Below are 24,251 nucleotides of genomic sequence, written 5' to 3'. Positions count from 1 at the left end.
GTATCGGGGAACAGGATTAGTTAGCCAAATTTGAGAAGAAAAACTAATTATTTATATATATGTTAAACAAATAAATGCAGTGGTGACACTTGACAAAATTTGTGTTGAAAAAAAATAAATAAATTATATTTCAGATTTAATAAAGATTGTCTGGTGATCATCAAACATCCACACGCGTGGCCTGGATATGCCGACCAACCAAACAAATATTGACCTCAAAAGATTTCCATTCTTAGTGTATGTATGTATGTATGTATGTATTTTAGAAGTAGGTAAAATATGTATGTATGTGTATTGTCATATATATATATACACACACACACATATACGTTGAAAAGTTAGGCAATTCAAGTAGTAGTAGCACTGATGATGGCCTCAAAAGATTGCAATCAAGTATTAATAATACATGTACGTATGCATGCAATTAATAATACATGTATGTATGCATGTCTACATTCATAAATTGCATGCAGTTCCTCTTTCATAAAAAAAAATCATTAGTCATCATCGGAATCTCCTTATATATATATACATGCATGTTTCCCATTATTACTCTCTGTTTTTTGTTTGGATTCATTATTGGCATGAAAAGATGATGGCTAGTGAAGAAGCAAATACACTTTCCAGAAAATGTAAGAAACTAGAGCAATATGCAATGGTGGTGCGTGGACACTTGGCTTTGTTCTTGTTCAAATGGACCATGCATTAAGCATGGAGAGCGGCCAGTGACAAAATCTTACTGCAACATGAGCCGGTCTTAGTGCCCTTCAGTTGGCCTTCTTCCACACATCAATGACTTTGGTTCATATATATATACAAATTACATGGAGGAGCTACCAGACGAACTACATACACTGACATATCAATTACAATGTACCTGCGACATTATTTATCTTACAGACATCAGAGGAACAGCTTCAACACACTACTTAGGTAATAGTATATATATTTGTCGTTATAGTTCTCGCGTAACGATATACAACAAAATGAATGAAAGTTTTGAGCAACAATCAGATTGTGGTATCGACATCTTATTACGCCTTTGATTCCTTTGCTTCACTATAGAGCTTATCAATGCATTCCTGCAAATAGTATCAGCATTGTGCGTCAAAACAAAGGCCAAGGCATTTACACGACTTAAGTGTAATATTTAAGCAGCTGTGGCCTTTTCAGTTTAAATGTTGGAGTAATCAGATCCCTCTCCATGTCAAAGGGAATTGGATCCAAATGAGCAGCTTTTAACGTCTCGAATCCTCTAAGCTGTGAATGTCTTTCAAGTTAGAATGAGAAAAGTAAAAGTATGCGATTGAAAGAAAGAGGAAATATTTATTATGCACATACTTGGTGTTTCTGACCAATGCTATTGATTTCATCCAAAATATATTTTCTTGCCTTCCCATAATTGCACAGTGAAATGAAATCATCGGTCAAACTATGGTTCACTGCCCAATCCTCGAGAGCTTTCTTGTCAGGGACCGCAACAGCAACAAGAAACGATTCAAAACTGTTCCCATAGACCCAAATCTGTTCACCGGTGAATTAGAAGGGAATTTGGATGATAAGAACATGTTCAGAGGTCTGAGACAATCAGTATTTAGGCAATCTATCTATTCAAGAATCAATTATTTTAGGGGAAAATGAAGAAAATCCTTTCTGGGGTTGACTTCACTTATCTGATATGCCATTATTGATGCAACAGAGATAACATACCGATGTGATAAGAGGACACCGCGAATATGTGCTTTCAAGGTTCTCCACCGCAATGTATTCGATCACCTTGAGACAGCTTACATATATTCTTCTTCCTGTCAATGATTTTCATTGCTCCATCCGGCTGCCATTCTCCAATATCGCCTGCGACACGGTTAGATAAGGGCATTCATTTATCCTGCTGACATTTAAAATATATGCAGCAAATATGCAGAGGAAAATTGAGGACAATTTGTTCAAAAATACCAAATTGATTTCCTGAATCTTAAACATACCAGACAACTTATTGATAATATCTTGAAATGCCGAGGCTTTAGCCAAGAAGTTGATTTTTGTTTCTTGAACTTCAAAATCCTTTTTAATCCATAACTTCAGTTCTCAAAGACATAATGAAGAATGGCATGTTAACCCTCAAGTCCTTTTTAATCCAACAGGTAACTTGCACCAATATATTGATCAATTCATGTGCAATGCTGAAAATTCCATTGTGTACAAATAAACTGGTCATAGAGAAGATCCAAACAGAGCCTTTAAAGCCAGTGTTCCCTTCGATTTCAAAAAAAAATCTTAGATTCTTCATTGATTAAGAAGAGGTTTTTACCTGTATGAAACCACGATCAACAAAGGCTTCTTTAGTAAGATCTTCTCGCTTGTAGTATCCAGAGAATAACGTTTTCCCCCTCAGGCAAATCTCTCCATGCGGCACACTGCCGAGTGCATCATACCCCATCTCTGGCACTGACTCAAGCCTTGCCTCAATGGTTGTGACGGGGATCCCAACAGTTCCCATCATGGAAAGCACATTGGCTATGGATGTAAAACACCCACCACAACTTTCCGTAAGACCTATCAATTTAAGCATATCAGGGGTGAATAGCTGTAACAATTTATGATTTGTGCTATGTTTCTGTATGAAAACAAGTTAAGGGCACCCCATACAAGCATGTAAAACAAAAATGCATGACTCCCCCTATAATCATTGAAGGCACTATTTCAATGATGATGTTTTCTGAAATAACTTGACTTGATCTACGCAAAGATATGGATATGAACTTTTAAATCGAGATTACTATGAAAATGAAAGGCCATCACAATCAGATGTCTCAAGCAGTAACCTAAATAAACTGTACGATATCCTTGTGATAATGTGGAGCAGCTGGTGACCTCAAAAATTCCTCAACATGTTTAGGCAATGACACTGCACCAGATAACAAGATTCGGATTCATCCCCCCGGGGCTTGTTTTATCTATCAATATTGTCACAGTTTAGAATGGAGAAACAATATCACTACGTACATTTAATAAAATTACTGACCTTATCAAAGACAAGCCTGTCAAAAAGTGGAGCAGCTTTGTCTTGTGGAAGTCCCTTCTCCAGATTTTGCAACTTACTGCCAATGGCTTTTCCATTAACAGCAAGGAGAAGGGATAGGAAAGAAAGTAAAACAAAAAAAAATGAAATAAATAAATGAAGGGATTTACAGTATGACTTACTAGTTGTATGCAAATTGAAACAACTTGTTCTTCAATACACCTCCAGAGGAAATTTTAGTAGATATACCTTAACATAAAAAGATAACAAATGTTACCAAAAGACGTTGAATAAGAACTGTAGTATCCATATTGTCATCTTTTACCATACCAGGATATGTACGGTCATATACTCTAGGAACCCCGCAAAATATACTTGGCTTTAGTTCCTGAATGTCCTCCATTAAGTATCGCAATGTCCTCCATTAAGTATCGCACATCCTGAAAGAAGAAAACAAGAGAAACCTCAGGAGACATTCAAATAGAAAAAAAATTGGAAAAAATGATTCCGAATCTTACTCCTCGCCAAAATCCTATTGAGGAGCCTCTGTACATACGGTATAACTCCATTATTTGATCAAATACATAGGCCAGAGGAAGAAAAGAGAAGTATGAGTCTTCTTCAGAAGCCTGAGGCAAAAAATAAATTCTACATCAGTAAGCTTGCCCCAACGTATTCCAACAAAGGTAACATAGACTGAGCAGCATTGTAAAAAGTGGGGAAATGATGAATTCCACAATCTGTTCTGTACCATTCCCTCCCTAGTTCTTCTGTTAATTACTAGTATGGTTCACTTTAAAGTGATCTATAACATGGACAACCCTGTCAACCCATGTACCCATATGTTCAGATTTATGCGATGAGAGTCTATAATGATTTCTCAACCACAAACTATTGTAAGATTATGGACACAAAAATAATTGAGGAGGACCTCTAAGTCTCTAACCACAGATCAATGCCTAATTATTTCACTCTATGCTTTTGAAAAGTTCATATCTTAGACCCCCGGAAAATAAATCAAACCCATGCAGTCAGAACATATTCTACGCATGGACACTAACCACAGTGTCTGTAAGAAAGAGTAGATCGTCCACAGACAATACTTCTGCCATAATAGCCCCATTAGTAAGAATGACACCTTTCGGTTCTCCCGTTGTTCCAATTGTATACATTATTTTGCAAATGTCAGTCTTCTGTTTTGGAGGTAGCTCACAATCTAGAACTCCCTGATGAAAAATACATAACAGGATGAGAGTCCCAAATTGGTACCATGCCCAAAATAAATTTAATGAACAATCAAACAGAGATGCATGGGTAAGACAAGCTTCCGTTGTGTAGAGAGAAAAAAGTTACACCAGTCATCATCGTACCAACTGCGATGAAAGAATGAAAAGTTTACCAAATGACAAAATTCCTCCCATGAAAAGCAAGATACACTGAATTCTTCGGCTTCCTTCTTTTGCATTTCAGATATATGCGAAAAGCTGACAATAGCTGAGAAAAGTATATTAACAGTTTAGTTACCACTGTTGATATTCCACATCTCAATTTCAAGATTTATAAACAGGAAATACAATTTTTGACCTACTTTTTAGATTTGCAGAACATCTCGGAAGGGTAGACAGAATCTGCATAAATATTGAGAACTCAGGGTGAACCGAAAAGAATAAAAAAAAGAGCCCATTATTTACTTATGAGGCACTAAATTAAGTCACTGAGACAGTGAAGGGATAAGTTATAAAGAAAATCTATAGATACAAAATACATGGCTGACATCAAAGGTACAGTTTCGCTAATGGAATAATACAATTGACAGGATACAGAGAGTAAGACTTAACATAAAGTGTTCTAAATTGTAAGCACTGACAAAATCAAGGAGAGAGTTATATATATTTCAAACTAATTAATGCTCAGCTTACGAGGACTAGTTGCAAAACAAAATATAATGTTGCTTATTTCTGAATAAGAAATGTACACACCGAAAGGATCTTATTCTCTTGAACAAATGCTATTGAAACTTCAGCATGGTTGATAATGAACTCCACTGCATGGGCACCTGCAAATGAAAACACAAAAATTTAGACTTAGACAATCAGGATAGTTCATCGACCAACAATGTATTAGTGGCGAAAGAAATTTGAAAAAAAATTAGCACAGGAGACCACAATACAGTAAACTAAGCAACCAGAGACTCTGAAAGCATAAAAGATACTATACTATACCAAGGGTATCATACAGAGGTACAGAAGTCATAGACTGGCTGCAACACGCCTGCAAAGTACCAAACAAGATATCAATTCAGTGCAAAAAAGTTAAACCAGATCGAATTGCAAGGAAAAGGCGCCTATATGTTATTACATGAGTAATGCAGAGATCAAGTCATAATCCAGAGACTTCAGTACCATAGTTTGGCTCAAAGATGGCATCCGATGAGAAAGCATGTTCCTAGTTACTAGCAATCAGTGATAAAGAATTTGACTTGCTATCTGGAGGAAGCTTAAGAACAAGAACTATTGATTGCTCAAGCAAAAAAGTGCACTCCAAATTTGTCACAACAATGACAAGCACAAGTATGCATTTTATTTGGCACGCAATTGATTTTAGTGGATATGAATATCAAACAAATCAAGTAGGAACACAATAAATTCACCCGCATTGCAATTATCCACTCGGGGCAATTGGAGCCATAAATCCCACAACGGCTTCCCTATAAACACCACATCCCATTAATCCCATGTCAATCATTCACATTATTAAGCTAAAGAAACTGAAAAACAAGACCACGTCTTCCAGTTTGACAAAATAAAAATGTAAACTTGCACAATTTGCTTTACTTACTAGCTCAACACAACGGCTGCTAATGGCAGAGCCAATTCGCAGGGAATATTCATAAACCTCCTGATATGTGAGCCATTCATAAGGACCCACCTGCTAATTCAGTTGAATTTTGTTAGTACTTCATTTTCTTAAAAGCTTTTCAGCTTTTGTACCATGAGAGCTACATTAGATATAAAGCTAGCTACCAACTAGTAAATTACCCAGTGAAGAACTAAATTCATAAAACTGAAATCAAAAGAAGCATGATATTTCAAAGCACCTTTGAATCGGTGACTTGACGTCGGCCGAGCGTGCGCTCATGGGGACTTTTTTTGCGGAATCGCTGCACCCAAAGAGCAGGAATTAGAAGAAAAGGTCGGTTGCATCTATCAATGAACTTTTAGTTACGCCAACTTTTTTGTGTTATTTTCTGTCTTATTAATATGAGCTATTGAATGGACAAAAGCGGCCTATTAGCTCAGCTGGTTAGAGCGTCGTGCTAATAACGCGAAGGTCGCAGGTTCGAGACCTGTTCGAGACCTGCATGGGCCACAGCCAATAACCTTTTTAGATTTTTTTTTAAAATATTTTGTATTATCGAATAATGGATGATAAATTGCATCATTTTTTTTATCCAAATTAAAATCACATTTTTTTCCCTCTTCCATTTTAAAATTATTTATTAAAATTTTTATTACAATATAATAAACAATAAACTAAAAAGGTTATCTTCCTCAAGATTCTCTGACTCAGAGACTCAGTTATTAGACAATGAAATTGAAGAAGGGCTTCTGATAAAAATTAGGTGCTAGAATTAAACACTTGTGGTGGTTATGGGTGGCAGAGAGATTCGTGAGGGTGGCGGAATTGATTGAGCTGCATTAAATAGTTCCATGTCTGTACAAGAAAGAATAGGGATTTTATTTTCCTTTTTATTTTTTTTAATTTTAATTTTATGATGGTTGAATAGTTGATGGACAGTTGGTTGAATGTGCTGTCAATTAGTTTAACACTCATTGCTTGCTTTTTGTACTATGATTATCAAAAACAAATCTCTAATTGGTGTACGGTTGTTCAACCCAGATCTTCATATTAGTTGTTTTTTTTAATGCTAAATCATTTCATACTAATGTTGTTTTTTTGGTTTAAACTCGAGTATTTAGGCTCGGGTGCACGGGAGTTTGTCACCTGATGACAAAGACAAGTTGAGTCAAAGCCCAACGTGTGAATACGATAGTATTGATTCTAGTGAGAATCGAACTCAAGACATCTTGAATCTATACGTTTTGGCCCAAGAGATTCACCAACAAGAGGTGATTTCCATATTAGTTGATCTTCTACTCCTAAGAGTATTTGAGATAATTTGTGAACCCAATTAGTGCATCATCTTAATTAGTAATTACATTCCCAACTACATTTTCGGTTCTTAAATAATAAAAATTAAAGCAGCAATGAAAAATGCCGTCTTTGTCAAATCCATCAAAAACCATTTTTAAAGTCAAATAGTGTGTGGTGGGGTTGTCTTGCTTTGGTTTCCGTTGGCTATTTTCAGCCTTCTAAAGTACAGCCGCTTTAAAGGGATTTCTTGTCCTGTTTCCACGCGCCCCCATGCAGAAACCGACTTTCATTACCGTGGATTTAAAGTGCTAGTTGGCCGCGTCGTGGTCGTGGGCTTATTTATGTTAACATGGGCTTGGAGCATGTAAGCCCACTTTAGAATCAATCTAAGCCCAGCTCACTATTTTAGAGAGAGGTAATTAATGCAGGAATGCGTACTGCGTAGTAGTAGCGGATGAACTTGGTTCAAGCCATAAAGAAACTCGGCCATAGCAAGTCAAGACCATCTGACTCAGCCCCATTAATTAAAGCACATGATGTTTCTGACACTGCATGTTTATGACTTTAAGGTCCTCTCTTTCTTTCTTTATTTCAAAAGCTGAAAGTCAACTATACACAAACAAGTAATATAGTCTAATAGAGCATAGAGGAAGTAATAATAATAATAATATGATCCATATCTGTTGCGCCATTTTGGCTCTCCCCAGCCAATCAAGGGGGGTGGTGTCTCGGTGGAGCTAATAACAATTACAATGGGAACAATTTGTTGAGCCAACAAAAATTAAGATTGAGTCCCATTTCTATTACATAAAAAGTCAAGTCAAACACGTATCTCTATACAACCACATTAACAAAACACATCTCTCAATATAGCCACATCAACAAAATACAAATTACTATACATTTTTCCTTCCCACCCAACATGGAGGCCAACAAATTCTCATTCCCTCCATATCGTCCACAATAAAACTACACCAAAACACAATTTTTCAAAACAACCACACCAGCAAAACATAAAACCCAATACAACCACATCAGCAAAACACAAAACCCCATACATATTTATTGACCCAGACAAAATAACACCATCGCAAGTGCTCTAACCATATAAGGTGAATTTGACTCTGAACCATGGGCCCTAACCTAACCGAACCCACTCAAAAACCCAAACGAGTTATAATTTAAACCCCAAAAACAGAGGCATTTATGAGCTTCCACGGACCACTGCACAGGGAGAGAGAGAGCTCTCTATGTAAACGTAACGTAGAGAGAGCGATTTACTCGAGTCGTCAATTTTCACATTAATTGTCGTCTCCAACTCCAATTAATGACTCCCCACAAACTTGCCGGACCAATTTCCGCTGCCATCAATTCTCTCATTAACTATCCTTTACCCAGGCCAACCGTATTAATTGCCCCATCTCTCGTCGCCGTCACCTCCGCCACGTGTCACATCACGTTTTTATTCTCAATTTTTTTTATCTCCTGTTTAATCGCTCCGGCGAAAGCAGCGCCTCTGGATCCCCGCACCTTAGCCGGCTCGATGAGAAAGCCGAGGCTGCTGATCGAAGGAACATCGGACTGGTCATTGACTTGCTCCGTCTTGAAGATCCGGAGAATCGCTCCGAAAGAGGGAAAAACCCTCGCCGCCGAATGAATGGTGATTTGATTCCTCTGTAGTAGCGGAAAGAGAATACTCTAGGTTTTGATAATGATCCGAAAGGCGATGGTCGCTTGCTCCAGAAGTTTCCTGATCCTCTTCTGAAACGCCACGGTGACGTCGTCGCTGGCTCCATCACCATCCTCTCCGAAGGCAAGCTCCGTTCGAATCCAAACGAGTAAGATCGCTTCAACAACATATGATGTCCATGAAACCTCTCCTCCAAATTGTTGACTCTGGCTGGCGACGGTTCCTCAATGCAGGGCGTGATCTCCGGTACTGTTGTTGTCGACCCTGACTGAGGCGCAGGAGGTTCCGTTATAGTTTCTAGAGCAATGCGTCGTAGAATCGCGTCATCCAGACTTGGTCGAATCCTTGCCGCCATGAGAGGAATGAACGGAGACTCCGGGCGAAAAATTCCGGCTCTGCAGAGAGGGCAATTCGCGTGCGACCTAAGCCAAATATCGATGCAGTCAACATGAAACGCATGATAACAAACAGGAAGTGTACGGACGTAATCGTCATCTTCAAATTCAAGCAAACAAACAGCACAATCTTTGATTCTGTTAGAAGCGGCTTTGGCAGTGTAGACTGAGAGAGGAATGCTTTTAATGGCGGAATCATCGAGTCCGTAAGGCGAATACACATAAAATCCATCGGCTGTGTCAAAGAACGACGGAGAGCTAAAAGGAGGCGGAGAGTCGAGATCACCGTTGGATGAGGGAAGGAATCGCCGTAGCCGTCGTCGGCGACGTCTCCACTGACGCCATTTCCTTAGGAGACGGAGGAGGTGGCGTGATAGAAGTCGTGAGCATGTGACTAGTATAAACGCGGTAGCCACTATAACCACGATGGCAATCAAAGGAGGACTGAAATCGATTGGAACCTTGGACGGTGGTGGTGATTGTGTGGATGACGTCAACGATTGTGATGATTGGTGATGGTGGTTGTGGTTGTGATGGTGGTGAGAAGGCGCCAATTGTGCCTGAGGAGATGGAGGTAGAGCAGGCGGCACGGCGATCATCATGGTGGCGGTGATGGTGTGAAGACTGAAGATTGTGCCAACGTGTTGGTCTGGGAAGGTTTGGGTTTATGCGTCTGTTTGTGTGTGGGTTTATTGCAGTGGTTGACTGTGTGGGCGTGTTTTCTTCGTAACGATTTTTCGAGGTAGTGGCCGGTGCGTGACACGTCAACATTGAAGAATTTAAGGGCACATGGGTGTTATTCTCTGCGGGAGGCACCCTTTGCTTTACGATGAATGCTACATCCACTTCATTTTACTCGAGCACTAGTCTTGCTTAGTCAACTAAAAATTGTTGCATCTGAATTTAAGCTTACTAGATGGGCTTGTTATAGGCCTTTGGGCCTTGGATAATGGGCTTGATCAGATATAGCCCGTTATTTCTTGATTGACTCTAAAACCCGAGCCCCAGCAGCAGCACCAGCACCATAAACCTCCAGGGTTGGTTTTAGCAGTAAAGCCTGTAATAGTATTGGTGAGAAGAATAGATCGATCAATCATGTTTCCGTCTAGGGGGATGTTCATGAGGAAACCAGACAAGGCAGTGGCCTTGAAGCAGCTTAAAGTCCATCTGACCCATCTGACGATTTTCGGGGCGTGAGTCGCCGTCATTCGTGTTACCCCTTACGTCCTTCACTACCTCTCTGATAGCGAAGAGGAGCTCAAGCTTGAGTTTTAGATTCACTCCTCATTCTCTTCGTTAGGTAAATTTTGAGTATAAATTTAAATTCCATTTTTTTTCTATGCGATTCGTAATTGAACCGTAGAGTTCGGTCTTTTTAATCTGTGTTTGTGGGTTTTGCTGGGTAATTGTTTGTTGCTTCAAGTTAGGGTTTTCAAGGAATGCTCGTCTCCAAGAGCAAGTTATGAAGTGGGTTCCGGGTTTTCCCTTTGCGTAGTCGTGTATATTAGCAAATATGTATCTGCTTTGTACATTATCGCTTTCTCGTTCACATGATTCTTTGTTCATTTTGGATTTTGTTCGATCTTTGTTTCGGGGTATGCCAGTGAATATTTATTGTTAATTGTTGTTGTAGAATCATTGAGATGGATGCATTTAGGTTTCCCTGTATTGAGTTTTTGCCAATGCATCCAAGAGTAACAAGATTACTATGTAGGATCTCATAGTGACTTCAAATTTATAAACCCTATAATTAGGGGGCTATTGCAGAAAAACTGTTGATGTTTCGTAGGATTGTCATGAGGTAAAAAACGAAATACAATCAGCTGATTTGCTGATCTTTTGAGCCACATTAGCTGTGTCCATTGGAGATTCTGTTTATATCTCCGTTCTGTTCATTCATTATCCCTAAGGGTGGTATTTTTGTAGTGTCCTGTACTCCTGTCATAAGAATCTTGAATAATCATCAAATGATGATGATGATCATCATTTTGATCTCATATGGGTTGTTTAGTGCTTATATAAGTTGTGCATTTCGTTTCCTAGCCTAGCCAGGACATTCTTGTCAAATAAGTGCAGAGCCTCTGAAATAACCATGTGAAAGTAGCTGCAGTAGATTATTTGATTTATTTTTAATCTAGTAATATTTCTTTATTTTGCGGTACGCATATGTTTATTATTACATGGCTGAAGAACGGGCATATGGTTTGAAGTTTGGTGTTGGCAATCAGTAATTTATCTATATTTCAATTTCCCTGGAATACTTTTTGTCTTAGTTTTTGCTTGCATACATCATTTATGTCACCAACTTGGTTCTATGCTTTTAGATGATCTCTTTATTCAAACTGCTAAGTTATACAGAATTACGTTGTTGCATGAAATTTTTTTATGTCTCTGTGCCAGTATTTTTATGATGAGTACACAATCATGGTACTGTTTTTAATCAGTTGAGTTTCGTCAATAGTCCTTCAATTCTCATCTTGGCCTTGATGGGGAGAGTAAGCCTTTACGCTTTTATGTTGTTCTCCCCGTGTTCGGGATTCAGATTGTATCATAGGGTCCCTTGAAAAGGTCTGTAGTACTTCTATGCGAAACAGTTAACAATGGCATAGTTGTGATGTCTTGTTGCAATGATCCTCTCTAGAAGTGAAAAACAGTCTTCAAATCACTTGTTTTATGCAAAATTCCTTCTGTTGTTTTTTAAAAATCATTCCTTCATCTCACCATTGCTCCTACTTCAAGCCTTTTTAAGGGTTTCCCAAAAATCATGATTTGAGTTTTCAACTGTGACCCCTGCATCATGATCGACACATCAAAGATGGAAGAAAAACTTGTAAATATAATACGCTAAAATGATTTCTCTTTATGATGTGATGCTTTATCAAACTATTGCCTGCTGCCTGGGTATTTATTCATATTTGTTGCCTTTCTGGTGCAGTGAATGCATGAAGAGAGGCTTCAAGTCAGGATAATTAGTTTCTTTCCCTGAAAAGATTGTACCCATTTGGTTCATTGTGTCCTAGAAATTTGTTGTTAATCTGTAGAGGCTTTCAAGTACCTTTGGTATCATGCTAGATGATGTACATTGAGTGTGCAATGGAGAAGTCTGCTTACAGGCTTATGCCATGGTCGAATCAAGCGTCCATGGTGATAGTAAAAAAAAAAGGCAATTCTTTTTTTTTTTGGTTCTTTTTCATAAAACACAACTATCTATCAGAGCTCACTTCCTTGCCGACACAACTGAATATGTGAGTCCCGCTAGTAGTTCTGTATTTAATGACTGTTTTATCGAGTAGTATTAAAATATAATCGGCTAAACCATTCTCTATCCTTGTAGTTGCACCGTTTTTCTTGTTTATATATTTAAAGCTTAAAATTTATTGATTTTGCCCTTAATGTTCTAAAAAACAATCCAATTGTGTTACAATTTTCACTTTCCTTGTTTATATATTTAAAGCTTAAAATTTATTGATTGTGTACTTAATGTTCCCAAAAGCGATCCAATTATGTTCCGATTTTCACTTTCCGACTTATGAGCACCACTACTTACAAAGCTGGCCATCGGGAAATTTTTGAGCAGCTGACCAAGTATCGGTGCTCGTAATCGGAAAGTAGAAATCGTAACACAATTGGTGTTTTTTTTTTTGTAATTTTAAGAATAGAATCGAGCTATTTTAAATTTTAAGAATGGAATTGAGAAAATGGTGTAACTTCAAGTATAAAAAATATTTACCCCAATATAATCTCTGCCTTTACTTCTTGTGAGACTTAATCTTTCATCTTTATTTATTTTTTTCTTCAAGGTGTTGTAAGCATTTATTCAAGTAAAACCCATTTGAGATTGGAATTACACCCCCATCTCCATCTATGCTTTTGTTGGTACATGAGAAGAGATTAGGTCATTAAAGGGTATAAATATAGTGTATCATAATGATATAGAAATTGAAGGTGGGATCACCACTAATGTCCATATGCTATCACTTTCCCATTACCAAGGGAATCTATAAGGTTATAACAAGTGGCATGCCAATAACCCTTCATATAAAGCATTGATTCACCTTTTTTCTTTTTCTCTTCATGAATTTTGACTGTTTTTCCTTGTTTGAGAAGCGGTATTCTTTCTGTTTTTTTTTTGAGTTAATTAAGTGTAGTATATGCCTCCAACATTGGAAAGTACTTTTAACATTATTCTGTGCAGTGCAGGCAGCACCCACTTAATTTATAATCCTCTCATTTTTCTTTTTAGTTAAAAATGACATAGAAAGCAACTTATCCCAATTTTTTAAGGCTTCCCTGAGGTTTTGATAAAAAGCTAGAGGAAGTAAAGTATGTCGAAAGAAATAAGGTAATTTATATCTTTGTGATCATGCGCTCAACTTTGATTCAATGTCTCAATTTATTCTGTCATTAGGGAAGAATTTCTACACGTGAGTATAATGATTCGAGTTTAGACTTATATCGGATGTTTAAAGGACAAAAATGTATGTGTGTATATATATATATATATGACGGCAATAGTTGAAAAAATATTAAGGAAAAGGCAACATCCAAGTGACTCCCCAAAATCCGAATGAAATCTCCCAGTGGTTGGTTGCAATGACAACGTGACACCCATGAGCAAAGGAAAACCAAGTGTCAAATCCTACATGATTAAACCACTACGCTCTTATTTCTCATTCGTCAACAAAAACAGCACAAAACTCTCTCTCTCTCTCTCTCTGTGTTAAGTCCCAGCTTCCATTACCTGAAAACTTACTGCTAATTAGACTCTTGTTTATTCTTTCAAGCCAGTTTTCATAATTGAAGCCTTTCCATTCATAGGAAGTTAAGAATCAAAGTACTAGAATTGCAAATTGTGGTGGCAGTGGAGGGTAATATGCAGTTGAAAAGTGAAGGGTTAAGATGAGGTTTATGATCAGTTCAAGAAACAGAACAAGGCCATGGATGAGGAGGTACCTGGCTCCCTGGGAACCAGAGCCAGCTTTTCCTTGAGACTGGGCCAGACCATTTTCTCCTCTGCTTCTCTTCTCTTTATGTCTCTTGGTGTCCAGTTCTACGGCTACACTGCTTTCTGGTAACTATTTCTACTATCTTTCTTCCATTTGATTTAAGCTACAAGTGCTTGTTGTTATACTCTATCAATCATTGATAGAAATTGCATTGTTTCATTTACATAAACTGTAAATTGTTAGCTTAATCATTAGCAGAGAAAGGAGGGTTCAGGGTTGAAGCCAATGTTTTTGCCACAACTTCAACATGATTATGTGATATTCCTGTATTTGATCAGTCTTGTCCATTAGGGTTGATGTTAGAAAGCCATTCATAGGAATTCAATCTCCAAGTTGCCTCTAAACCAGAGACATGGCTGTCCAAGGCCAATCTGGTATCTAGAAATTATATGAACCAGAGACATAGCAGGAACCATAATTGACTATACATAACACAAAGCTTTCTTACAGGATCTGTTAACAAGGTTGGTTGGTAATCTTTCATTGTCTAAATAGGCAGTCCCATGGACCTCACATGCGGTTGCTACTTGCTATCACTGCTCCTGTGGCAAACTAGTTGAGACATTAAGTAATGCTTATGTTGACAAGAAGTTTTGATTACACAGATAATTGTTCTTGCTCAACTGTCAAATTTTCTCCACCACAGTAACTTGCCGCTATTGGCCACATACCCCTTTTATATATAAAGACCATGTCTGTGGCAAGACTCGACAAATTTATGTATCACCTCAGCTGAATGATATATTTTGGCCATGTATCCTTTCTGCAGTCCATTTCACATGTATATAGCTGTTCCACATACTCTGTCTGATACTTCTGTTGATGACCAAATTTGTGAACCAAAAGCTTGAGACTCCAATAACTCTGCCTCAGTGTCAATGTTGATTGCATCATCGTTGCTTCCACTGCACCTGGTTTTTGATAAGTTCTTTATGCATCTTTGACTTCTATGTGCACTTCAATGTTTCAGCTACCTGGCAACAGTGATGGGTTTGGTTATCCCATGGAGTTTCACTCTAGCATTAGTGGATGGATACTCCATCCTAGTTAAATGCTCTATTCGTCAACCCGGAATACTACTTGTAATTGTGGCAGGAGATTGGGTGAGTATTGAGCAATTCTGCAATTCAATTGTACCACTCGTTATCAACTTCTTCTGACTGAAAACATCATTCTATTTCTTCACAGATATTATCCATTCTTACACTCGCTGCAGCATGCTCGACTGCTAGTGTTGTGGATCTCCTACTTCACGCCGATGGACCTTACTGCTCCCAAAAGTTGTGCAGCAGATATCAGATTTCAGCTGCTATGGCTTTCTTGTCTTGGTTTCTATCTTTGGCTTCAACTCTTTTCAATCTTTGGTTACTCCCCTCTTTGTGATATACCAAGATTGCGGCCTTTCCTTGATCTGATGATTTTCCTGTAAACATTACAAAACTATCAAAAGCTGAACAAAATCAAAGACATAATAGTAGTATAATATGAAAGCTAATTGTAAAGGTTTTTCAAAAGATGTATTAGTGCAGGAAACCCCAGCAATCAAATGAGAACCACCCAGATTGTGAATACAGAATTCTTTGGGCATCTATCATCTCGCCCTTCACCAACTACAGAGTACAGGCTACCTATCTTTAAAAACTGCACTTATGGTTAAAGGCCTAAAGTATTGCATCATACTACACCAAAATGAACTTTCATATTCATAGTGCTTCATGAACTAGAGTATTCGACACAGTTCCACCACTATCCATGAACTTTCAAACTGTAAAGATGCGACTATCTAAAAGTTATATTCACAGTGTTGTCTCCTTAACGCATCCATGCCTTTGACAGTCCAACGGTAAAATTGTGGTACAGATACATAAATAGGTATCAACAGCAGCTCTTAACAAATACCAGATGACAAAGGAAAGTTTAAGAAAAGCAATATCATATGCCAGAGTAACTAGACTCTGCTTGCCTGTCTTGTACTTAGAAATCCCTTTCATTAGGGTAGACATTCAATGATAACAAAAACTGACGAATCAGAAGTAGCAAATCTATGTTCAACTTTTATGTCACATAACGAAAGCCAAGAATATAGAACTCAGACTTCCTCTCAGCATCCTATATAAGTCATAATAACAAAGCATCAATCAATGGTGGCCACCTCAAAATTAACGAACAGTTGGGAAGGAAATACTCTTTCATTCTATAGACTATTTTTTACTATCATCCTTATTCAGGATAACAAGACATATAGTTCCTCCTCTTCGCCAAGCAGCAGAAACCGTCGATTGAGGCAGCCCCTGATCAGAGCAGGTTGCTACATCTGAGCACCTTCGACACACCACCTACAGGAAGTCAGGAACTATATGTCTTGTTGTCCATGCAATTCACCTTAATTTCTGAAATCTAATGCCCCTGCAATATCAAAAGAAAAAGAGTTAAGGGAAAGGGCCAGTACATTATGATCAAAGTAAAAGTTGCTGCATTTCATAAATTGACATACCGTATCTGTTTAATTGTTCAAAAGGGACTATGACAGCTCAAAGGGTTAGGTCCAGATCCTGAAACATCAAGTATCTAACCATATTCTTGTTGATCTTGAGCTGCAAAACTTTCCTTCCTCAGCATTGCTTCCATTTCCACGTTTCCCAGCTTCCTATACGCTTCGATAAAACCACCATAAATCCTCGAATTTGGTCCAAACCCTTTGCCAACCATCTCCGCCTGAAGCTTCAGTGCTTCCTCCATATTTCCCATTCTGCATAATGCCTTTATCAACAACTCATAACTCTTTCCTGTAGCGGAAAATCCAGCATCTCTAGTGGCAACCCTCATAACCTCCAAGGCTTCAACAACTTTTCCATTGTCACATAACCCTCCAATCAAGGCATCCATAGTACAACGATCAGCCCTGAAACCCTTCCTACACATATCTTTGTACACAAGCATCGCTGAATCGACGTTTCCAACTCCACAATACCCATTAACAAGATGGTCATAAGTGACAGAACTACTATGTAGCCCTTCCAATCCCATCTCTCTCAGAAATTCCTCAGCTCTCTCAATCTCTCCAACCTTGCAAAACCCGCCAATTATAGTATTATAAGCCACAGCATCAGGTTTCACAATTTTAAGTCTCATTTCTTTCCACAAATTCTCTGCCTCTCTCATCTTCTTTTTCTCACAAAAAACTGACATCAATATACTATAACTATAACTATTAGCCACACATTCGGATTTCTCCATTTCGGCCCATATCTCCTCAACCATGTCAAATTCACTTTCTGCAAAGAAACACTCCATTAATGTATTGAAAGTTTGCACATTTGGCCTAACTCTAGTAACCCTTCGAACCTCGCCATCAAATCTGTCATCTCCAACACCAAAAACCTCACAATAGACACCATAACCAGCACAAGCCCCCTTACACCTCGAAATCCCCAAAATCAGGGAATTACAAGTACCTACTTGTGGGCTAATCCCTTTAGACTTCAACATCCTCATAATCATAATAGACCCATCAATCTTTTTGAGATCCAAACACGATTTTATCAATAAATCAAACAAAAACGGAGCAGACCCGCACTCTCTGTAAGTTTTCACGAGGGTTTCAAATACCTTCAAAGGTGCAGACTTTGACGAGTCGGACTCCAATTGGGCAGCGTGGATGATGGCATCCCGGATGACGGACTGAGCATGAGTCTTGAGGCGGGCACGTGATAGGATGTGAATGATGGTGGAGAGCGATATCAGATTGTGGTTGCATATACATTTACTTTTAGTGAAGAAGAAGAATCGGAGGGCAAGGTGGGGATTGGATTTTAAATGGAGTGCAATTTGAGAAAAGTGGGTGGGCGTAATGCCTGAAGAAGGGAGGAGAGACAGGAGATGGGTCCATCGGGACTTGGAGCGGTGGTGGGAAAGAAGTGAAACAACGTCAGAGATTAGTGGGTCGTTGGGAAGGTCGGACGGTGGAGGGGAGAGGGCGGAGGAGTAGGAGGAGAGGAAGATGGGTTTGGGATTTTGCCGATGCAGACGTATGCGATTGAGGATTAAAATCGACATTGAAGGAAACGCATTTGATTTGGATTTTGTATCTCGGTAATCTGCGCGCGCACAACGGTAGGACTCAGGGAGACGGAGACATTGTTTTAGGGTTTGTTTGGCACGTGACCAAATTTAATTTTAGAGATATAATATTTGTTCATATTTTTTTTTAATTATCAATGATTTTATTTAGAGCCTGACAAGTGAACAATTCTTGCAAATTTTAAAATTATATAATAAAAAAATAAGTTTGTATTTGATTTGAGATTGAGTTCACACTCCTTTGACTTGCTCTTTTCATGCGTCATATTCTTTAATGGTCGGGAAAAACTTGATTTGATTTCGCTTTGGCTTGAGTCCAATTTGATGCTATTTTAATTTTAGTTGGATTTCTTTTCGAAAACCACACACATGCAACAATAAGACACACATACCAATACAGAACCACAAAGGGTCAAAACCCGTGTTGATAACTGAGCTTATCAACTACACATATGGGACATACACCACCGATGTGAGACATTCTGTGATAGACACGGTGTCAACACACATCACACACACACATCTTAGGCCCATGGTAATTTTTTTCGAAAACCACATACATGCAGCAATAAGACACATCTTAGGCCCATGGCCCTCTTTGAAGGTATTAACTTGAAATTGGCATCGTTGAGGTGTTTGACTTAATTTGATACCATGTAAATGTGCGATTTGATTTGGAGCATTCGAGGTCTTGATTTGATCTCCATAGGTGTTGACTTGATTTAATGTCTTAGAGATGTTGACTTGATTTGATGCATCGGATGTATTAACTTGATTCACATACTTTTGATTTGATTTAATACCATTGAAATTTTGATTTGATCCGCGAGGTTTTTGATTTGACAATACCACAAACTTGATTTGTTCCCAAGATTTTTAATTTGATTTGAAGACCACCGACTTCATTTGAAAGATCGATAGAGACTTCCTGTAAATTTGATATAAGTGGCAAATTTGATTTAACAAGACCGTATATTTGATTTGAAGTATGCCAGAAGGGTGATGCTAAGTGCACACAAATTTTACTAAGTGCACATACATTGACTTTAAAACTATTGATTAGATGTTTGACTTGTACTATATTACACCTTTTTATTCTCTTTTTTTTTCCTAAATACACACAATTTTTCTCTCTTAATCTTTTCAGTCACTAGTATCTATGAATTTGACAAAACATGCAGCTAACAGATCATCGTATTTCGGGCCACTTTGTTCCCCCGTGCGACAAACTCGTGTGATTTATTTATCACATTAAATTTAATATAAAAATTATGAAATCTAATATTATAATATTTTAATTCAGAAAAAAAAACGCGAAGGCTGTCGGTTCAATGGTTTTTATTAGGTGTTTATATTTTTTTGGTATACTAATTTAAGCCATTTTTTTGACGCTAAAAAAAATCTTTATTTTTCATGTATTAAAACCTCACATCAGAGTCTATTAACAAATACTTTATTTAAGCATAATAGCATTTGTTACATTATTAATCTTCTATCACAATAGTTTCAGAAGGAAACCTAGAACGAGTATGCTACATGTATACATCAAGTTGTTTCATATACGGTAACCCCCAGCTAAGGAAACCTGGACGTAGTGATTATTATTAATGTGTCCGATAGCGATAGCAACATACTGATACTGTGGTGGAGGAGTTGATCGCAATGGTAAATATGTGAAGCTCTGTGCAGAAAGAGAGTGTGGAGAAAGAGAGAGAGTGGGGAGGGTCTAATCGTACAAAAAAAAATCAAAAGCTGTCCGGAGTCAAGTCACTGTCCCTGCATTATTCTTTAGTTTTCCAATGCAAAGCTCACCCACTCTCTCTCTCTTTGTTCAATAAAAAAAAAACGTTTAACTCAATTGTCATATCATGCACAAAAATATATGTTTGTGTGTACTTAGTAAAACTAATGTCCATTTAGCAATTACCATACCGGAAACTTGATTTGACGAAGGTCATGAACTTGATTTGAGAAACTTTTGTTGATTTGATTTAGAGACTACAGGACTTAGCCAAATGGAAAAAACTTCCTCAAGAGAGAATCTCTTACTTCTAACGATCATATACTTGACAACGGCTCCTCCTTAGCGGCAGCATCTCCTTCTTGGAGAGTAAAAACTTGATATATAAATTGTTTCCATCCTCTTAGATTGCATCTCTAAACTCTATCACTTGACCGCATATTCGCCTATAAATTAAATAAAACAATATTTTGAAATTTATGAACGATGCCACCTCAAAATTGTGTCTTATTCTTGTCCTCTTGTCTGGAATGCCAATGTATGTGAGGAGTGAGCACATTTTGTGTCTGTATACAGTGAATGACAATATCAAATTCACTTCTGCTTACATTAGAAACATTAATCAAATTCACTTCAGCTTTCATTTTGTAAAGGTAGATGATCAAAGTTGGTTTATTTATCTCGAGTTTCAGAAAAACTATTAAACAAGAGTTTCTTCAACAGGATTTGAATATAATATGAGGAAAAACTTTACTGAATCCTTGAAAAGTTTTGTTCAAGGCTTCATTTCAGATTTGATAGCAGCAACCAACTGATCATAAGCTTCAGCCCATGCATTCTTCATCTCTGCTGACCACATCTCTGGTATTGCCTCCTTTATTGTCTCCAACAATGCATACTTTGTCACCTATATATCCATCATCATACACAGAAACATCAACTTTCTAAATGATATGTGTGTGTATGTATGTATATATCACCAAATATATATGGACTGAAATTTAGGTAACTAAAGAAGTAGAATTTATGTATGAAAGTACCTCATAATGTTCATCAACAACACCATACTTAAAGTGAGTGGCACCCAAGTCTTTCAAATTTGATTCCTTTACAGTGACTTTCCCAGCCTTCCTAAGATGCACAGCTGCTTCACATGTCTGCGGGTAATTATAAAAGTTTCAGACTATGAACTAGTAATAAGTAATCTAATAGTTGTTGATTAATATGCAAGCGCAGCTTCAGTTCTAGAATCTAATTAATTAGTCACATTCAGGGTTAGGGATCCTTTATGTTACAACACACCAACAGCAGCTAAGGTACATGGAAGGGGTCGATACTGTGAAGAAAACTCACCATAACAAAGACAGTGATGGCATGGGGTTTGAGCTTTGGATTATGCTCCAGAGGAACATCTGAATCCTTCAAGAATGTGAAAAGCTTCTTTGCTGATGGAGCAATTTCAAATATTCTGAAAGAAAAGAAGAAGAAAAAAAGAGGATATATTGATCTCAAATATTACCTTCAAATTGGATATAAATTAGATAGAAAAATATGGTAACCTCAAGAAGAACTTAAGACCCAATTCCCCTGCATTTTTCTTCATTGACTTCCATGATTTGACTACTAGAGCTTCCTGCTCTTCAGTAAATGCACTCACTTCTAGTCGTCGTCTTCTCTCTGCACCTTAATTTATGCATTCCTAGGAGTCTTGAATACAAATTTAAACAAAGAAGAGAATTGGGGTGTCAAAGACTAAGGAAAGAGAAGTTACTTCTGATATATTTTGGGTTTCTGTGTTCAAGTCCCAATATTGATCCATCTCTCTTGATCCATGACAGATTCATGGATTTCAGTTGCAAAAGCCTTGGCCATGACTGTTCTGCTACATAAATGTCAGAAACATTCCTTGCTTCCTGCATGTTCTTGATTCCAGTAGCTGCAGTGAAAGTAATACTCAATAGCAAGCATAGTGGAAATAAAACAAGACAAGATAAGAAAAAAAAAGAAAAGAAAGTCCAAACCATTTGAGAGGAGCATGGTGGCTCTGGAAATCGGAACACTGCTGCTTGTAAGATTCATCTATTACAGTTTATGAACAAGATCTGAAGAATGTGCATATGCAAATGGAAATGCAGTAGAGTTCACTTTTTAAAGCAGATACTTTTTGTGCACATAGTGGATGAGGAAAGTTACCTTTTCAGGTTTTGTAGAGCCAATAATTGTTTATTCATTAACCAGTCTGCTGATACCTTATTTTATGACCTAATACAATGAATTTAGAAGGCAAGATACAAGTTGGCCTCTCTCACGTCGTTGCCTGGGTTTTTCCTCCTCCCTTCTTGTTCTTTTCCTTCTCTCGCAATGTGCAGTAGTCAGTAGATTCAACGACTTTGAGGACGTAACCGGTATAAGATTTCCATTTCCAAGAGCACCTTCACAGGCAGTTAGGACAGCACCAGCTTCCATGACAGCTTAAAACTAAAAAAACTAAGTACAAGGATTGATCCTCCAGGAAGAAACCAACCATGCCCTAGAATTGCACTTTTACACAATAAAAATCTCGACAAAGAAACGATCCAAACATCACAAGAAATATTAAAATCTATGAAATCATGTCTACTAAGAAAAGATTAATGTCAGAATTTGAATCGTTCGACATGATTCGCGATCTTTATTAACTCAAAGCACTACAGCCAAAAAAAATAGAGGTTTTATGCGTACAATACTAATTTCGATAAGGTCCTTGAGAGAAAAACCTCAAAACACTATTAACAGACGACAGAATCCTACATAAAATAAGGACAACCAATCTAACCGCACCCATAATTTACATCTGGCTTCCCCACCATTGACTCCAAAGGAACTGCAATCCTTTCACGTACAACACATCTAGCTTCCCCATCTTCCATCAACAAGACTTTCCCTGGTGGACATTGGATGATTTCTCTGTTCTCTTCAGTTCCTGGGTGCTGAAACATGCCCGAAACCTTAAACGGGATGCCTCTTCTCCAAAAATTAGGCCCAAAACCAGACAAGCTCAGCACAGATGCCACACCAACAAGAGTAAGTATGGTCTTGGCAGCTGCACTGATCAAATGCACCAAGCCTTTACCTGACTGCTCTCTTCTCTTCAGTACTGACTCCTTTCCATTCTCCTTTACTTCATTTAACGGGTCATGGGTGATTATCCCATTACGGACAGACTTCTGTGCAGAAGTAAAGTGAGATAGATAGCCCTTGTCCGTGATCAGGGAATGTGGAGCGCGAATTGGGTAGGGAGGAAGCAATAGATCATTGTCATACTTCACTGTTTCACCAGCAAATTCTGAAGCCTCCCGTAGCACTTCCAAGCCTTCCCCTTTGTATTCCTTGAGCTTATCCAATAACATCCCGCGGCTATTCTCGATCTCGGAAAGGGCAACTTCGCTTTCATAATGCTGTTGATGTTGCAAAGCCTGGTCATACCCAAATCAATGATTATCATCTTCCCCAATGACGCTGATCAATGCCCTCATTCTATTTAGTTCAATTCCCAAATGTAACATTGAATACCTCCTAACCTCATTTGGATGCTCAATTACATAATTATCAAAAAGCTGAGAAGCAAACAGAAGCGTACCAAGTCTGGGTTTTGGGGTATATAAACCCTAATATGTAACTGAAAAAAGGGTTTAGAACAAAAACCTGCAAACGGGAGAGCTGGTTCTCGAGGGACTCAAGAGCGTCTCGAATATCCAAGAGCCTCTCTGCTTCTTCGTCGTCTTCTTCTGTTTCAGGGCTGTTTTGAAAGGGGTTTTGGTCTCCATTTACGTAAATGCTCTCCTCCTCTTCTTCTCCCGCATCTTCTCCTTGTTGGGTTTTCTGTTTAGATGGAGTGATGGCTTTGGGGATGCAATTGCTGATCTTCAATCTGAGCTCTACAGCCTTTGCCAGCACTACCCCAATTCTCTCTTCTTCCATTCCTCTCGCCGCTTCTTCTTCTTCTTCTTCTTCACTTGGGTTTTCAAAAGTTCTATTTGTTTATACTTAATCAACAATGTGAAAGCTGTATGTGGATTCTATTTGATTTGGGGATATGGGGTGTTTGTTGCTGAACAGAGGACTCTGGTCCTAGCGAATACTACAAACTCTCAGTATCAGTTTATTATATTTTTTTTTCATA

The 24,251-nt window shown here is 38.1% G+C and overlaps 4 protein-coding genes and 2 pseudogenes across 9 annotated transcripts; 2 read left to right on the top strand and 4 right to left on the bottom strand.

Moving 5' to 3' along the window:
• Positions 1-741: 741 nt before the first annotated feature.
• LOC120002636 lies at positions 742-7,467 on the bottom strand (annotated as a pseudogene).
• Positions 7,468-7,943: 476 nt separating this feature from the next.
• On the bottom strand, positions 7,944-9,895 carry LOC120001290 (RING-H2 finger protein ATL65). Its single transcript, XM_038849540.1, has one exon. It carries the CDS (start codon positions 9,862-9,864, stop codon positions 8,656-8,658), a length of 1,209 nt encoding a protein of 402 aa, XP_038705468.1. The 5' UTR covers positions 9,865-9,895; the 3' UTR covers positions 7,944-8,655.
• Positions 9,896-10,334: 439 nt separating this feature from the next.
• Positions 10,335-10,836, top strand: LOC120001292 (annotated as a pseudogene).
• LOC120001291 (CASP-like protein 5C1) lies at positions 10,424-15,685 on the top strand. 2 transcript variants are annotated; one of them, XM_038849542.1, is made up of 4 exons: positions 10,424-10,562; positions 14,051-14,333; positions 15,239-15,371; positions 15,457-15,685. In XM_038849542.1, exons 2-4 carry the CDS (start codon positions 14,200-14,202, stop codon positions 15,649-15,651), a joined length of 462 nt encoding a protein of 153 aa, XP_038705470.1. In that variant the 5' UTR covers positions 10,424-10,562; positions 14,051-14,199; the 3' UTR covers positions 15,652-15,685. The 2 variants fall into 2 exon arrangements, with proteins under 2 accessions (XP_038705470.1, XP_038705469.1); XM_038849541.1 differs by having other exon boundaries at positions 10,425-10,562; positions 14,081-14,333.
• Positions 14,654-18,398, bottom strand: LOC120001289 (pentatricopeptide repeat-containing protein At2g15980). 3 transcript variants are annotated; one of them, XM_038849537.1, is made up of 4 exons: positions 16,763-18,398; positions 16,421-16,674; positions 15,474-15,691; positions 14,654-15,388 (listed from the first exon to the last, which is right to left on the bottom strand). In XM_038849537.1, exon 1 carries the CDS (start codon positions 18,322-18,324, stop codon positions 16,837-16,839), a length of 1,488 nt encoding a protein of 495 aa, XP_038705465.1. In that variant the 5' UTR covers positions 18,325-18,398; the 3' UTR covers positions 14,654-15,388; positions 15,474-15,691; positions 16,421-16,674; positions 16,763-16,836. The 3 variants fall into 3 exon arrangements, with proteins under 3 accessions (XP_038705465.1, XP_038705464.1, XP_038705466.1); XM_038849536.1 differs by having other exon boundaries at positions 14,654-15,691; XM_038849538.1 differs by having other exon boundaries at positions 14,654-15,691; positions 16,651-16,674.
• Positions 18,399-20,745: 2,347 nt separating this feature from the next.
• LOC120001619 (hemoglobin-2-like) lies at positions 20,746-24,224 on the bottom strand. 3 transcript variants are annotated; one of them, XM_038850013.1, is made up of 7 exons: positions 23,774-24,224; positions 22,905-23,544; positions 21,861-22,025; positions 21,649-21,772; positions 21,443-21,557; positions 21,130-21,246; positions 20,746-20,996 (listed from the first exon to the last, which is right to left on the bottom strand). In XM_038850013.1, the coding sequence occupies exons 1-7, from the start codon at positions 24,047-24,049 to the stop codon at positions 20,865-20,867; spliced, it is 1,569 nt and encodes a 522-aa protein (XP_038705941.1). In that variant the 5' UTR covers positions 24,050-24,224; the 3' UTR covers positions 20,746-20,864. The 3 variants fall into 3 exon arrangements, with proteins under 3 accessions (XP_038705941.1, XP_038705939.1, XP_038705940.1); XM_038850011.1 differs by lacking the exons at positions 22,905-23,544; positions 23,774-24,224 and adding an exon at positions 22,111-22,293; XM_038850012.1 differs by lacking the exons at positions 22,905-23,544; positions 23,774-24,224 and adding an exon at positions 22,111-22,292 and having other exon boundaries at positions 21,649-21,766.
• Positions 24,225-24,251: the final 27 nt, after the last annotated feature.

The sequence above is a fragment of the Tripterygium wilfordii genome, chromosome 7 (assembly GCF_013401445.1).
Source record: "Tripterygium wilfordii isolate XIE 37 chromosome 7, ASM1340144v1, whole genome shotgun sequence".
In the NCBI taxonomy this organism is placed as follows: domain Eukaryota; kingdom Viridiplantae; phylum Streptophyta; class Magnoliopsida; order Celastrales; family Celastraceae; genus Tripterygium; species Tripterygium wilfordii.
The sequence above is the reverse complement of the archived record's forward strand: the minus strand, read 5'-3'. Positions and strand labels throughout refer to the sequence as shown.

Excerpts from the sequence above, each read along its gene's own strand:
- LOC120001289 (XM_038849536.1), bottom strand. The coding sequence starts at position 18,324 with ATGTCGATTTTAATCCTCAATCGCATACGTCTGCATCGGCAAAATCCC.
- LOC120001291 (XM_038849542.1), top strand. The coding sequence starts at position 14,200 with ATGGATGAGGAGGTACCTGGCTCCCTGGGAACCAGAGCCAGCTTTTCC. Across the intron at positions 14,334-15,238 it reads TACGGCTACACTGCTTTCTG|CTACCTGGCAACAGTGATGG; the intron begins GTAACTATTTCT and ends TCAATGTTTCAG. Across the intron at positions 15,372-15,456 it reads TAATTGTGGCAGGAGATTGG|ATATTATCCATTCTTACACT; the intron begins GTGAGTATTGAG and ends ATTTCTTCACAG.
- LOC120001619 (XM_038850013.1), bottom strand. The coding sequence starts at position 24,049 with ATGGAAGAAGAGAGAATTGGGGTAGTGCTGGCAAAGGCTGTAGAGCTC. Across the intron at positions 22,026-22,904 it reads AGATGTAAATTATGGGTGCG|CTACTGGAATCAAGAACATG; the intron begins GTTAGATTGGTT and ends CTTTCACTGCAG. Across the intron at positions 20,997-21,129 it reads TTGTTGATGAACATTATGAG|GTGACAAAGTATGCATTGTT; the intron begins GTACTTTCATAC and ends ATGGATATATAG.
- LOC120001290 (XM_038849540.1), bottom strand. The coding sequence starts at position 9,864 with ATGATGATCGCCGTGCCGCCTGCTCTACCTCCATCTCCTCAGGCACAA.